General features: G+C 49.1%; 1 protein-coding gene across 15 annotated transcripts in view; it reads right to left on the bottom strand.

The window, feature by feature from the left end:
* The window catches only part of TRAK1 (trafficking kinesin protein 1), a 106,347-nt gene that overhangs the window by 26,838 nt on the left and 63,178 nt on the right, over positions 1-16,331 (bottom strand). For all 15 annotated transcript variants that reach the window (XM_082638159.1, XM_082638160.1, XM_082638148.1 and 12 more), the window contains 7 exons: positions 10,515-10,631; positions 7,588-7,688; positions 6,648-6,756; positions 4,686-4,764; positions 3,579-3,709; positions 2,834-2,908; positions 2,146-2,283 (listed from right to left, as the gene is read on the bottom strand). In XM_082638159.1, the coding sequence (XP_082494285.1) occupies positions 2,146-2,283; positions 2,834-2,908; positions 3,579-3,709; positions 4,686-4,764; positions 6,648-6,756; positions 7,588-7,688; positions 10,515-10,631 (750 nt within the window). The remainder of the gene's footprint in view (positions 1-2,145; positions 2,284-2,833; positions 2,909-3,578; positions 3,710-4,685; positions 4,765-6,647; positions 6,757-7,587; positions 7,689-10,514; positions 10,632-16,331) is intronic.

Below are 16,331 nucleotides of genomic sequence, written 5' to 3'. Positions count from 1 at the left end.
TTAAAGAGGAAGCCAGATATACTTAGTTAATTACTAAAATATTAATAGCTGCAAGTATGATAGAGTAACACACAGGATCGGGTTTCAGGACTGGTAATGACTGTCACTTTGAAGCGGAGATTAGCACAGGTGGTGTCTTGGGACATCTGTGGCCACTGACATGTGCTATGAGAAGAGTTGTGATTTCGATGGATGACAAAGTCACGCGGATGCTTATATCACTGTGGTTTTTTTACCTACCTTCATGAAGGAAGGAAACACCAAGTACAGTTAGGGATTAATGAACATATAGGATATAATCCTCCCTCGAAGTTCAAGGGCCCACTGAATCCTGTCTGTAGATCCCAGATTAAGGACTCTTGGCCATAATGCAAGAGAATTGGGAACATACTTGAGCAAAACCTGCTACTCACTGTTTTATTCAGCAGTTAGAAGGGCTGGGAGCAAGAGAGGCAGACCCGGGCGTTCTGCTCCAGAGACACAGGCATGATGCGAGCTTTAGATTGCCTTCAATACCTTTCATGCATAATGCACTTTAAAAATAGCGTCTTCAAAAACTGAGCTCTGCCAACAGCAGAAAAAGGGCAAACAAAAGCTCCACCTCAGCAAATAATAAACGCTGAGAATCAATCTCTCCAGAAGAAACCCAAATGCAGACTTTCAATGCAACTTTTCTTATGTCCTGGTTTAGCTTTAAAGTACAGGTCTGTCCTTGAGAGCAGGAACACAGGAGAGTGAATCCCAGGCATGCAGGAAACAAGACAGCCCCAGGAGATGTGAAACCGGGAAGGAGGGAAAGTGAGGCAGGGAGTGTACAAAGCTACACGGGCCCGTCTGTGAGCCGAGCACAGTCAGCTCTAGATCGCGATTCAGGGGATATATTGTCCTTTGCTGCCTTCACTGGGATTCTTGGAATCACTGGATCACCAATCTGTTTCTTGGAAAGCTGACTATTTACGTTGTGTCTTTCTTTTTGGTTTCCCTTAGATTTCAATCAGGTGGAGAGAGAGCGCCTGACTTTATATACGAAATCAAAGAGGAAAAGGAGATCATGATTTAGAAAAAGTGGTTCAGACAGCAAGGGGTTGGGTGACAGTGTCTGCAATGGGGAGGGGGAATCTGTGAAGAAAAAAAAGCCCTGAGTAAAGGTCAATTTGAAAGGGACCAACTTTCACAAACATTTATACAGCCCTCCACTCCTATTTCATTTAGGGGAGTTTCTCTCAAAAGTTCTTCTCTCCTCAGAGAGAACTGGTATCTCATCAAAGCATGGAAATAGAGCCTGAAAAGTTCTTGGTCGTTTGCTTTTCAGTCTGTTGATCCAGCCATCCAGATCTAATATCTAGTAAGCACCTACGACTCTACAATATACCAAGCACTGTGCTAGGTGCAGAGTATTAAAGAAGGGGAAGGAGGAAATAGCAAACAAGACATGGTCCCCACCTTCAAGGGGCCCTAGTCTGACAGAAGAAGATAAAATGAGAAAGTTCCCCAAATACTACTGGGAAATGACCAGCAGAGGGGCACCACCCTGTGCTGCCCAACCCCCATAGGGAGAGGTCAGCCTCCTGGAAAGCCCTCTTCTCAACCACATTCCCCTAAAGCTTAAACATGAAACAGATCAGGCCAGGGTTAAAGAAATAAGATTGTGGGGAAATAAGATGAAAAATATAAAAATGTCACACCCAGCATAGAGGGAAATCTTTTTTCAGATCGCAGATGCCGAAAGCCACCAGAACGGTTAATAAGCATACAAAGAACTAGCGGAAGCTTAAGGCAATTTAAGAATTCTCGAATGTGCTTGTGAGGCCAAAATAGCACATACTCTAAAAAAGTCGGGGAAAAATAATGTAGAGTGCCTTCCAAATACCTGAGGTGCCTACTAAATCTAGTTCCTACTAAATTTATCTTCCAAGGGCAGGAATAGAAAAGACAGATTCAGAGGGACGGAAAATAAAGAACCAATTTGTCTCATGTGGTTAAGAAGCCACGGGCTGGGCTCGCGAGCCCTCATCTCGGATCCAGATCCAAGCTGCAAAAGGAGAAGCCACCTGCAGAGGCTCAGCTCCAGACCCGCCCTCCTCCCAGGAGCACCCGCTGGCCTGAGGGTGGGAAGTGGGGGTCAGGCAGCAGGCGGGCACTCACCATGGGAAACAGGCCCAGCGAGTGGTAGCGCCTGGACGTGGTGTTGGGCATGGTCTTGTTCCGGAGGTTCTTGAGCTCTTCCTGCGCCTCGTGGAGCATCTCCATGCACTCGGCGTACTTGTCCTCCAGCTCGCGCAGCTGCCGGACACCAGGAAAGGGCAGAGGGCTGGGATGTGAGACCCGGTACCACCCACCCACCCACTCCAGAGCCAGGGAGAACCAGGATCACTACCAGAGGCTCCCGCCCTCCACAGGACCAGCTGCCCTGGGTCCTGAGACCAGAGTCCTCAAGGCAGTTTTTCTTTTACTTGCAGACTCGGAAATCTCCTAAAACACTAACGAGCAACTGAGAGAAAACAAACGAGAGGGCAAATCATCACTCCCTCGTTTCCTGCCACATCTTTGAACAGGGCTCCTCTGACATGGCGTGCTCTGTGTCCTTTCCCTTATTGGAACGTTTGTCGGGGGCCCGTGCGCGCCCAGCTCCAGGCTGGTGTACAGCCCAGCCTCCCAGGTGCCCACGACCAGCGTCAGCGCGACTGGGTGCTGCCTTAGGAGTAAGAATGACATTCAGTTCAATATCAGAATGGTTGTTCAGATGGACGGGACCCACACAGCCTGTTGGAGGGAGGCTGATGTACCCCAGCTGGGACTGGGGGCCCTGATGAAATGAGGGAGAGCCACTCACCTCGGCTGTGAGCTGCCGCTGGGCATCCTTGGCGGCCCCCAGGTGTTGGACAAGTTCTTCATTTTCCACTGCACACTAGAACGTGGCAAAGGGAAATCAGCTTCTCTTTTAAGACACGTAGAAAAGTCTAACTTTTCCCCTCTTACTCCCTCATCCGTTTGATCCTATCACATGTCCACAGGGAGATTTTATCTTATACTGGAGTCAAATTTTGTCTTTTATATAGTTTGGAAGGCAGCGTATTTCCTGTGTCCGTGTTCATTCCCTATCGCTTACCCCTACCCTCCATAGTCACAGCTGCTCTCTGGAAGCATTTCACCTCAGGCTTCTAGCAAAGGCCTGACATGGGAAACTTAATTGTTTTTTCGCTGCTTCATCTTAAATCTAAAGGGGACTTGGTTCTACTGCAGAATATACAGGTGCCCTGTGTAAGGACAAATACCAAACTAGATTATTCAGACTTTGAATTCCCAAGCTCTCTGTTTACAGCCGCTTTACCTTTCTTAATGAGTTCTATTCATTTGCAGATTTTTCTTAGGAGGTAAGTGGTGATAAATGTGCTCCCCTTGCCAATTCAGGGCAACAAATTTTATGCTATTGAATCCAATAAGCTTTAGCAAAAGCTCTAAAGGGACAGCACAAATTCCTAAAATATGAATCTAAAGGGCACTGTCTTTGGGGTACATGCCCCTTCTCCATCTCAGAACAGCTAGTTTTTTATCAGCCAGAGAAACAGAAGCCTTACAGCTTTTGCCTTCTTCTGCAAATCAACTATTTGGGAGAGCAGGTGTGTGATCTCCTCCTGCTGGCGGGCAGCATCTTCCGTCTTCTTGGCCAGTTCCTCCGAGATACTGGCAATCTGCACGTTGGCATCCCCTTTGACCAAGAAACAACAGTCACGAGAGCCAGAGAGAATGGTTTCTTTGTGGTTTGTCCAAGAAAAAAACATCTTTATTACAAGACAGGGGGGAGTAGTGGAGAGGGCACGTGAAGATGGCTTGGAGGGAGAGTCCCCATCTTCCTATATGGGCTCGGTCTGTCGTGAGGAGGAACCGGCCCACCAGCTGTGGCTCGCAGGCTCTGGGTGGGTCCTCACCCCACTGCCCAGAGCCACCTCCCCAGAGAAAATTGGGCAGGCTTTCGCAGTCAGCCCGGAGGTGCCATACCAAACAGAAGGCGCCTCTGGCCAATTCTGCACGTTCCACACAGGAACACACCCCCATCAGTAACAGGAAGCCCTGCTGCACTCTGTTCTAGAAACGAACTACTGCCATGCAGAACACAGTTCCCCTGGGCGTTTTCAACCCATATTCAGAGCCATAACTCATTTTACTAGATTTAAACATAGGGTGTCTTTCATTGACTTAGTGTTTTGCTGACACTCAGAATACTGTGTTGCCCGTTTGTCTTAACGTGTAAACTTATAATGGAGAGGGTGGGGGGAAGCACGTCGTATTTGCAAAGCTGAGAACTCTGGCCTCAACGTTTACACATCAAATTACTGATACTATAAGGCTGTTCTTCCACATCTTCAGCTCAGGACTCCGAAGCTGGACCTAACTCAGACATTCAATAACCAATATTCCAGCAGAAAGCCAAAATTAAAATTAATTTTAATTAATTGCGAGAGATTGGGAACATATGGCTGACAACACCGCACCCAGTGCTCATACACGAGGGTGAGGGGTGCCACACAAGATCAAGGGAGGCCTCTAGTTTTCAGAAAATGCTACTGAGCCCAGGCTGGCGGGAAAACCACACTCTATCAGGTGATGCAAATCTGTCTGGTCTTAATGATGGCAGATGGGGAAAGTAAAAGCGGGGGACAGGAGGGGCGGGGGGCAGGCCATACTCAGCTCCTTCACGCAGTCGTTGACCAGCTGCTGCTCCTTTTCTTCATAGGTAATGGTCTCTGTCTTCAGCTGGCAGGCCTGTGGACAAGGCTCAGGTCAGAGATCCCACAGTCACACCTGGACAGCCTAGGGGATGCAGCAAGGGCTAACCTGGGTCTGGAAAGCTGCCCTTCAGCATCTCCCCAGCTGTGACCCACTGAGCCGTCAGATATAGAAAGTCAATCCCAACCACTAGAGGGCACCACACAAAGCAGGTGCTAAAAGTCTTGTGAGCGTCCCCTCTATCAGTCGGCCTGTCTACTCACGTGTGTCTGTCCTGGCTCATAGTCATGGACCCCCTTGTGACCCAAACAGTGCCTATGACACAGCCCTGCCTACTGTGGGCATTCTAAGGATAACCACCACCACAAGAATGGCTAACACTTATCACACCTACTACGTGCCGGGCACCATCCTATGAGTTTCTGAGTGGGAGTTAGACCTGTTGTATTCAGCTGAGTAAAAACAGGGTACACTATGAAAGCATTAAAGCTCAGAGACCCAAGAGCTACCCTCGGACTCTGGATGGCTTTGCTCCTGGCTGAAAAGGTGGGAAGATAAGAGATCTGAAGGCCCCAAGAAAACGCCCCAGTTAGAGAGGTATCTCTGAGCCCTCAGGTCCTGGCCCCAGAGATGCCACAGTCCTGAAAGCCAGATGCAGGAGCCGGAATCTGTGGCTGGGATCAGATTCCCTCTGCTTGCTTTAGGGGAAGACTCCGACAGAGGGACAAACTGTTGTGTGCCTGGGGCTAGAGCATTTACTTGGGGCAGATGCTGGAACTCAGAATGGGGAAAACTGGACTGTGGTCTTGGCTCAGCCACTGCCTGGCAGAGAAAGCTTGGTCACACTGGGCTTAAGTCTCCCATCAGTAAATGAGAGGCTGGAAGAGCTGATGGCTAAGAGACATGAATGACCCTTTCCTCAGGCAGAAGAGCATCCTGTTAAGCCCAGATATGAGGCTCTTTCCAACATGTGAGGCAAGTTCGAGGTGACACGTGGTCTGCCCTATTGGAGGGACTTTGGGGAACCCTGGGCCAGCTTAGGTGAACATGCAGCCCAAACTTGACAGACAAGGGCCTGATCAATAGGGCTGTACCATACCTCTGGCTAGAGAGCATAAACTCACTGATAATTAAACAAAAAGGACTAAATTTGCATGCATCTGTATTTCTGGATAGGGGCAGTGGGTGAAGGGAAATAATGTGGGGTTTGGAGCCACAGAGACTTACAAACCCTGGCTCTGTTGCTCACTAATTTGCAAGATCTTGGGCAATCAAAACACTTAGTAGCCTGGGTCCCGGTTTTCCCTACTGTAAATGAGAATCAAAGTAAGCAGCTTCCAAGCCTTGTTGTGAAGATTTTTTAAAAAATAATGCAGGCAAAGTACCCACCATAGTGACTAGCCAATCAGAAATACTCAAAAGCACAGGTTTCCAAACCGCCTAACTCAGTTCAACCTTTTTAAGTTAACTGTCTAAGAAATATGTCTCCAAGTTCTCGTGTACTATTAGGGCACATCTGACCTGCAGTAAAGTGAAAACGAGGCTTTCACACCAGGCCTCCAAGTCATTTCTATGTCCGAGATGGAGACCACCGTGGCAAGGCCCCACTTTGCAGGAGCTTTGGCCCTGACCGAGAAGGAGAAGGGTTTGCCACTCTTACCCATCCTCACGCTGCATAATTCACCAGTCCGTCTGCTGCAGCCCGGACAGTATGTGCTGCCCTTTGAAGGCAATGCCCAGCTCATAAATGAGGCACGCCCTCTGGGCACTTGGTGTGGCTGTGACCCCAGGTCCCCATGGCTCTTCCACAGACCATCACCCTGGAGGACGGCGGGGCTGTAATCACAGCTATTCACACCAGACATGCAAATGGGGCCACCATCCTTGCAGAGGGGACGAGGGCAGGGAGTGCACTTCACCTCTGATCGAAGTACAACGTTCTCCTCTTCAAGGTCTTTCAGCTTCTTCTGGAGAGAATCCAGATGGAAGTAATTCTGGACGGAGGAGGATGACTCATTCCTCTTCAACCTGGGGGAGAAAGTTCACTTTCTAGGGAGGGAGGCATTTCCTCCCACCACCTGGCAAACCACGGAGAAGCACAAAGAAGGGCCGTTTCAAAGAAAGCTCATGAAAGGTGCAGGGGTGACAATGACCCATCAAGCTGCTCCCTCACCACCAGGAAAACAGCACAGGCTTATGGCACTTCAGAGCCACATCCCAACCCTTTGCTGCCACTTTGCCTCAGATTTCGGGGGAACCAACTCTATTTGAAGTCTACACAATCTGGGATGCCTTCTATGTGCCAAGAACTATTTTAAGTACTCTACATGTATGAACCCATTCAGTGCTCACAGCCCTAAGAACTGAGTACTATTATTATGCCCACTTTACAAATGAGGAAACAAGCACAGAGAGGTTAGTAACTTGGCCACGAGCCACAGAGCCAAGATCTGAACTCAGGCCATCGGGCTCTAGAGTTCATGTTCCTAATAGGAGACTCTGCTGACTCAGAGAAGCCCCTCCCCCCAGGCACCCCCCAAGGACCCCCCACAGCACTGCTGGCTCCAGAACCCTGTATTTCCTCCAAATGCAGAGTCCAGCCTGTTGCTCCTTAACAGCCAGGCCAAACCAATCTAAAGTGACAAATAAGCAGTAAGACCCAGGAAGAGGAAAACTAAAATCCCATCAGAATAGGGAAATCCATCTGTCGGAGGCACTCAGAGATGTCTGGCCTACAGAAGGCTGAGAGCAGCTGACTCGTGCTGCCAGTGAAGGTGACGCTGTCTAGGAAACTCCAAGGACATGGACCACAGCCAGCCAGTGCTCCGGCCTCTAGAGACAGGCCCTTGGGTGACTTACGGGGTGGAGCACACAGACTCCGGCTCGCTCTCCTCTGCGGCGCTGGTGTAGAACTGAAGCAGCTCATCCTTCATGGACAGTTCGTGCCGGAGCTGTGACACCTGCACAAACACAGCCCGTCGTGCGCTCTCTAAATGTGACAGTATCCCCACTCGTGCTTAAAAACTTATGGCTCAGTGACAACATTTTTTAAATTCCTCCTTCAGAGTGAAGGCATGTCGCCGATTTTGTGCTATTCAAGGAAAACAAAGGGCTGAGTTTGATCCCATTTAAGAAAAATACAATCAATTACCTTTTGGCAAAAATCCCTCTGTCTAAATGTGTAGTTTTTACTTTGGTACAAAGAAGAGGTGAGAGGGGACTAGAAGGTGCTAGAATGATGGCTGGGGGCGGGGGGCGGCAAGACAGCATAGGGGCTTTGCAAGTAAATAGATGACCAGCTGGGAAAACACTCAGAGAAGCGGACCATGTTACCACATGGAGGAAGAGGCCATTCACTTCTGCCAAAACCAAATCCCATCTCGGACCAGGACCCTGGTGATGCCAGTTCCAGGTGGGCAGCTATAAGCAGCGAGCCCGTCAACCCTTGTTCTCCCGCTTGGAAAATCTCATAGCCCCACCTTGTGACTGCTACACCCACACAGGAATTCTGGCCAAGCTTGGACAGACCTTGCTTTGTACTCAGTGATTACAAGATAGGCATTCCAGATACAGGAAGAAAAGAGGCAACCATCAGGAACTGGCCGTACCGACTACTGCAAGGATGGTTCTGCAAGTCACACTTATTTATACTTCAGGTTTAAAATAAACAAACCTGAGCCATAAAAATTTTCACCTGCCCTTTCACCATTCAGCACCGATGAATAGGCAACCAGCACTGTGAGCGAGGATTATAATTGTTTTAATTCTTTCTTGTTTCTAATTTGATTTGGGGTCTATAGTTTATCCCAACTTTCCTCCACAACACCGTGAATATATTTTATCTTCCATGGAGAAACCAGTTTTATGTGCGTAAAGGCTTCAGCTTCAACACCTAGACTGATCATTGAATGATGTGCCAAAGGGAAACAGTTTTCAAATTCCAAGGTTTCCCAAGGGGACAAAAAGTCACTTCCACCCCCAGGTGCAGGATGCACTTTGTGTGAGGAAAGGAAGCCCCAAGCAAGGGCAGCACCTTGGAGAAGTAGCACGTGAGGGGCGACGGGTGACCATTTACTGGTTCTTGATGGCATGTCCCTCTGCTCAGAAGGGGCCAAGTAGGGGGCCAGGCTGACCTTCTCCCATACTTGGGAGAAGGGAGATTCAGGTCATGATGCTGGAGGCCGGGAGAGCAGGGGTCAACTTTATTTCTCCTTGAACACGACCGTATCCTACCTCATCACCTTTTAAAGAAAGCCCAGGATTAAAATTTGTCTTTATACAGCACTGTACATCAATTATATCTCAGTAACACCAGAAGGGAAAAAAAATCAATAAAAATTACAATAGGGGGCTTCCCTGGTGGCGCAGTGGTTGAGAGTCCGCCTGCCGATTCAGGGGACACCAGTTCGTGCCCCGGTCTGGGAGGATCCCACATGCCGCGGAGAGGCTGGGCCCGTGAGCCATGGCTGCTGAGCCTGCGTGTCCGGAGCCTGTGCTCCGCAACGGGAGAGGCCACAACAGTGAGAGGCCCGCGTAACGCAAAAAAAAAAAAAAAAAAAAAAAAATTACAATAAACCCTTAAAATACTTTTTTCTTATCGAGTGGCTACTCTGTTTCATCACATTAAATGATTGGTAAACCCAGACAACAATAGCTGGGGATATCTTTAATGAGGAAAAAGTCTGAATACGTCTTAGGGACAGGAATAAGGGCATCCCTGCCCCTCCCCAACAAGAAAGTTTCTGATAGAAAATGAGGGAGAAGAAATGAGAAGAAGGAAAGCCAATCAAAGTCCTCACAGTTCAGATTCACTGTTCAAAGGCCAGTTACGGGGCTTCCCTGGTGGTGCAGTGGTTGAGAGTCCGCCTGCCGACACAGGGGACACGGGTTCGTGCCCCGGTCCGGGGGGATCCCACATGCTGCGGAGCGGCTGGGCCCGTGAGCCATGGCCACTGAGCCTGCGCGTCCGGAGCCTGTGCTCCGCAACGGGAGAGGCCACAACAGTGAGAGGCCCATGTACCACACACACACACACACACACAAAAAAAAGCCCAGTTAGGATAATGGCAAAGACACTAGCAAGGGGGGGCCTGGCTGTAAGCTCCTAATTCTGGTTGTAGCAACCCCGCCCGACTCTGCAGCCTTCCTCCTCCCGTCCACACCATATCCCTCCCAGAAAACCAGTGCTGCTCCTCTGAGACCTCAGCCCCTAAGTTAAGCCTAAAATGTTCTTCCCCTGCCCCCCAGCCCCCCTAATGATGGGGGCTGAAGACATAGGCTAAGATTTGTATCATTAACATAGTAGGGCTTCTATCATGAAAACAATAGGCTATTTTTGGTTTTGTTTTAGAAACACAAAATTATATTGTGCTGATGCAGGGGCAGTCACTGCCTCACCCTGCAGCATGGCTACAGCTCCTTCTCCGCCTGCCAACGCCCACCCCGGCTCGGGAATCTCCTCTCATTGTTGGAATAGCCTGCGTGCCCTTTAGCCAAGCTCTGAGTGTCTTTCTCAGCTGACATGATGATCTAGACTCTTGGAGGACACGGGCTGTAGCGGGTCCACACTGGGGGCCTACTGACCACGTGAGGGCTGGTCCCAGCCTGGGAGACCCGTCCACACTGTCGGAAGGAGACACAGATGAACAGGAGGGGCGGCAGGAACGCAGCTCTCCATGCCCGGGGAAGGCCTTTCCCAGCGGGATCCCGTGAAATCATCACCTTCCTCGGGCACGCCTTTTGCGGCACCCAAGCCCCTGCAGACGCCCCTGCTGCCAGGTCCTCACCTCCTCCCTGATGTGTTCCACCTGCTCCTCCAGCAGCTCATTCCTCTCGGTTAGTGTCTTGTTCTTCTTCAACAACGACTGGCCGATCCGAGCAGCCAACTCTAGATCCCGCTCTTTCTGTGAAAGGCAGAAGCGAGAGCAGAGGTTGAGAAAACCCGTGCTTCCAGCAGGAGCCCACAGAACTCAGGGTCAACTGAGGAAAACAAGGGCGTTCCGCAAAGGCAAGGAATTAACTAATTCACCATCCACGCACCAGCGTCTGATACCTGTTCAAAGAGGAGCTCACTCAGCTACCAGGGCCCCAAGCAATGAAAGGGAACCTTCCGATCTAATGAAAACAAGTCTCTTCCTACAGGAAAGACATGCTTCCAAAAACCTTTCTATGCAACTGCTTTTGGTCCTTGTGTAATCATTTGATAACCTATCTCTCTACCTGAAGGGCTGGGCTATTGTATCACCAGCACCCAGCACGGGGAGACAGCTCGGTAACTATTTGCTCAATGAATAAGTGAATCCAGAAATTCCAAAGTGCACTTAAAATAGCTAAGGCAGCCTCTCTGGCACACATTAAGCTGGAATTTACTGAGTTCCTTAGATTTACCGCGTATGAAACAAAAATGTTTAAAGTTACTCTAAAATAGGATACAGTTATGTGTTTCTTTTACTTATGGAAGGTAGGCTACTTAGGCTTTATTTTTTTAAAAATAGCTTTAAAAATGGAGAAACAATGCATAAAATTGCCCTACTTCAGAAACAAAGACTGTTGCAGACAGAATTTTCTGTTAGCTCAGTTGTTGACATTTAGAGTACAGCAGTGCACAGAGGAAGATCTTTACTGGCATACAAAGATACAGCTGCCTTTATGGGAGGAAAGCTGTTGCCTGACAGTGGAGACAGCGGGGTGGACGCCGTCACCAAATGCAGACTCACTGATCCTTGCTGGTGAAACTGCTGGCCATCACGAGTAGATTCACTTGCTCACTTTTAGGTGGGGATTGGCAATGGGGAGGAGAACTCCGGAAAATGAAATCCTTTTAGAAGCCTATGCTAATTATTCTGTTCATCTGGTGTAAAAAGCAGAAGAAGAGGGACATGGGGTTTTGAGCAGAAAAAAGCTGGGGATTCAGGAATCCTCGCTTCTGATAACCACGTAGTCTTAAGGCTTCCACTTAACAAGGATCGGGTACCCTCTAGATCCATCTTTTCCAAACACAGATTATAAGCCATCAGTAGGCTGAGAATCATTTTAGTCATGACAACTGCCATTTTGTTTTAAATGACATTCAACAGCACAGAACTGAAATACCAAAGTGCATTCCACATAGTCAGGTTATCACTTCATGCTTAAATTTTGCTTGTCACACATTTACCGACGACCTAAGAGGCATTTCTTAGAGCAGGTACCCGTCAAAAGTTTAACTGGGGCTTCCCTGGTGGCGCAGTGGTTGAGAGTCCGCCTGCTGATGGAGGGGACACGGGTTTGTGCCCCGGTCCGGGAAGATCCCACATGCCGCGGAGCGGCTGGGCCCATGAGCCATGGCCGCTGAGGCTGCGCGACCGGAGCCTGTGCTCCGCAGCGGGAGAGGCCACAGCGGTGAGAGGCCCGCGTACAGCCAAAAAAAAAAAAAAAAGTTTAACTGCTCCAGGTGAACCGTTCTACCCTAAAATTTGAGAGTCTGGGTTCTGATTCAACATCCCGGGGGCCCAGTTCCCTCGTCTGTGAGATGAGGTAGGGTGGACGGGCAGACTTGCTGAGGGACCCTTGGAAGAATCTTCTAGCTCTATGATGCATTGAGTTGTAAGATATTTCAAAAAGCATCTTTTATTTCTAACTTCTTATATACCCACCAAATTATACCATGCAATGGTAGCACATCTTCCTTTGCTCATCCCGGGAGTTTCGGTGAATTACAAGCAGAGCACCGGAGGTCAGAGCATAGTCTGGGGGGACTGGCTCCAACAGCGATTTGGCTCTCTGGAGCTCTTGCGTGAATGATGGTCTCTCTCCCCTAGGTCTTCCATGGTCCTGAAACCTGTAACTGCTGTCCCAGAAGCCAGCTGGGTGTCATGTCAAGTGAGCCATAAACTCCTCCAACTCCTTCCCAATCTGTGCCTCCCCCTCATGCCCTCCCAGGGAACAAAGGGGACCAGTGAGTCTGCCCAACGAACCGAGACGCCCCTCTCTGTGCATTCATCTGTGCCGGCTACTGTGTCTACCAAGGAGGGTCCTTTATTACTTTTCAGACACAACGGTTGTGCACATTTGGTCCTGGGAGGAAATGACTCACAGGGATTGTGTGAGGGAACCCACTTCTATAGGGGCCGCCTCAAAATTAGCAACCAGTGCAGGTGGTTTCAGCCGGCTAACTCTCTGTGAAAACTGTAGTACCACTGTCCATTTCCCTTTGGAAGTGTGGTCTCCATAAATCTCACTCCAGTCTGTTAAATCTTTCTACTAGAGCAAGCCCTCAGACTGAATACCCAGCAGGTGCTTCATGCTCGTTGGCTCACTGCCTACTGTTCTGTGTTGCTTGCCATCACGCAATCGAGCTGCTAAGTTTCAGCACACACAGACATTTCGTATGCAGATTTCAGTGCAAACAACTCAAGCCAAAATCATAATGATGAAGACAGGCCGGGCAAGGCACTGATGAGCACGTGAAGAATGCTGAAGGCTTCCCACGGCACACAGGGGCCAGAACCCAAGAGGAATGGGATGCAGGCAGGGGAAGGAAACAAATGCTGAGGGGCTCAACAGTGAAGCCCCTCGCCCCTCCCCACTATACCCCAATACACGTCAAACCTCGGACTTGAGGGCCTCCTTGCCCTCCGGAGGGGGCAACTCTCACTTTGTCTACACCCAAAATCTAATCTGTATAGTAACATAAAGAAAATGCTCTGCTGGAAAAAAAAAAAAAAAGGAAGTTAGAGTAAAAATATTCAGAGATGAAATGAAATTCTTAAACAAAAAAGTCATCAGAAGGTCTCTGGTTTTTCTAAGGCAAAAAGCCAGTTGGGTTTCTCTTTAAGAATTTCAGTAATGAAAAGAGTCTCATTTCTTACAACCAGCCAACATGTGATAAATATTTACTTCGAAAACCAGGAAAACAGCTAGGAAATGACCACTGGATCAAACTCCAGTGAGAAAATGAGACCATAAATAAATCTCAATTTGGAAATCAGCTGTTAGAAGAACTGGTTCTTTTATTCCCCAGGAGATGGCGGTCAGGTAGGGCTCATTCTGGCTCTCCTAGCTCCCTCTCCGCAGCTATGTTTCGCTGAAAACTTAACGCACTGTAGGATATATGTATATGTACGGCTGATTCATTTTGCTGGGCAGTAGAAGTTAATACAACCTTGTAAAGCAACTATACTCCAATAAAAAATTTTTTAAAAAGACTGTGACTTGTGTCTCAGCCCCTTTTAGCAACGACCATGAACACTCGAGCTGCCTGGCACGGTCCCAGAGATGGAGAGCTGCCTGCCTCCCATGCTGAGCAGCTGACTCATCTCATTCACCCATTTGGGGATAAAAAAGCATGACTATGGTGCTCCTGGAATAACCCTCTCCATAACTGGGGAGGAGACAGCTTTGCCCAAAGGTAAATTCCGAACAGCAGCAAAAGCCAGGGCAAGCTGCAGAATCCTCTTCCCCTTTAACCTGAAGGCAAACTCTTCACATTGGCCAAGGGCTGTGCTCCGGCATCCCGTGCAAATCCTGCCAGCACCCCACCTGCATGTGGCAGGCATGCAAAACCAAAGCAAATGATCAGAGGAAACGGAACCAAAGCCAAGAAAAGCACAGCATGGCGCAACCTTCATGGTGACTGGGGCAATTAGACTTTAACCAGGAAACCCGCCTAGTTCCACAGAAAGGCAGCAACTCAGATGTGATTCTTATCAGGAAAAGGAGAGGCACAGCGTTGTATATAAAACACGCAGATGCACACAGACCATGGCCATGGTGAGCTGCTAAAAATAAAACAAAGAAGCACAGCAAAGAGCCATCTGAAGAAACTGCCCCACAAATATTCTTTTGAGCAACTCAGTTTTTTTTAAAGACGACAGCATACTTTTTTATACAGTGACACTCATTTAAGAAATGAGCTGTGAAGTGCTGATGACCAGGATCTGCATACAGGGCTGGAGTCCCAGGCTGCTCTGAAGTGGTCCTCAAACATCCAAGCAGAGACAGGTCTGGCCCTGCAGAGTCCTCACCCAACCCTGCCAGCTCACACCCGGCAGGAGCCAGGAACCACGGGCCATGGATACTCACTGAAGCAGCATCCCATTAAAAAAAAAGTTATCCAGTTCATGTTTTTAAAGTAAAAATGTCTCACTGGGGGGCTTCCCTGGTGGTGCAGTGGTTGAGAATCTGCCTGCCAATGCAGGGGACACGGGTTCGAGCCCTGGTCTGGGAAGATCCCACATGCTGTGGAGCGACTGGGCCCGTGAGCCACAGCTACTGAGCCTGCGCGTCTGGAGCCTGCGCTCCGCAACAAGAGAGGCCACAACAGTGAGAGGCCTGCGCACCGCGATGAAGAGTGGCTCCCGCTTGCCACAACTAGAGAAAACCCTCACACAGAAACGAAGACCCAACACAGCCAAAAATAAATAAATTTATTAAAAAAAAAAAAAAAAATGTCTCACTGACAATCAACTAACCGTACTCCCCAAAACTAAATAAACAGGGCAGTAAACAACTACAGGGCCACGTGCATAGTGGTTAACGGCCCAGACTGGAAAGGAGCTGAGCCACCGGGTGTCGTCCGTCCTCTCAAATGTCGGTCCCCTCACAGTAGGATGGGGGAAATAGTGGCACCTACTTCTGAGAACTATCACAGAATTAATGAGATGATGCACAGACGACACCCAGCTCTCAAAGTTTACCCTTAATAATAAGCGTGACCACAAAGGCAGACACTTATCAAAGGCCCATCATTTCCAAGATTAAAAGGGAGAAAGAAATCAGGACCCAAAAGGGTCCTCGCCTTGGAAAAACGTCTAACCAATCCAGTTGGATGAACAAAGCCAACAGAATGACAGGGTGGCTCCCGAGCTCAGGGTTGGCCGGGGCACGGACTACCTGGGGCCGGGGGAGTGTGACAGCTTCAGAGATCCCCAATGAGCCCTGCAGTATGACACTCAAGGCAAGAAAAGACAGAGGGGCCAAATGGTACAAAAGGTCACAGGTGGGAGAGCAGGCAGCAGGTCCCGGTGATGAGTACTAAGAGGATTCAGGAATGTGATCAAGTGTGTAGCCTTGAATGCCACGCCAAGGAGTTCTGAGTGTCGGGGGTAGCCGAGGTCATTAAAGAGGGCTTGGGAGGGTGGCAGCTGCAGGGAAGAAATCTGCAGAGAGAAATCTCACTGCCAGGGCTCCAGGAGCTGGAGTGGTGGCCTTGGAAAAAAAATAATAAAGGTACAGACGTAGGACCTCCCTCAGAAGACTTGAGGACTAACTGGGTATGGGGTGAGGAGTGGATTTAGAAACAGGACACTGTTGGGGAAAATTGACACAGCAGGAAGGGGGAACATGGTAAAAACTATTTTCAAAAGTTGGTGGTGCCAACCAAGCTAGCCTACGAGGTAGCTAATGCCAGCCGCCAAGACGGCTGCAACTGGAGAGCCACCAGAAGGCCAGTGCCCTAAAATGCCTCACCAATGGCCCTGTCACACGGCCAAAAAATCTAAACTCACTTATTCGGGGCTGAGCGGTTTGTAACTTCCCTGACATGCAGGTGGTCAAGCAGGTCTCGGCTCCTGCCCTGTCTCAGCTACACTGGGTCTACCCGTTGGCGGCCTTCAGGAGAATGG

The sequence above is a fragment of the Mesoplodon mirus genome, assembly GCF_964341445.2.
Source record: "Mesoplodon mirus genome assembly, chromosome: 12".
NCBI classification, from domain to species: Eukaryota; Metazoa; Chordata; class Mammalia; order Artiodactyla; family Ziphiidae; genus Mesoplodon; species Mesoplodon mirus.
The sequence above is the reverse complement of the archived record's forward strand: the minus strand, read 5'-3'. Positions and strand labels throughout refer to the sequence as shown.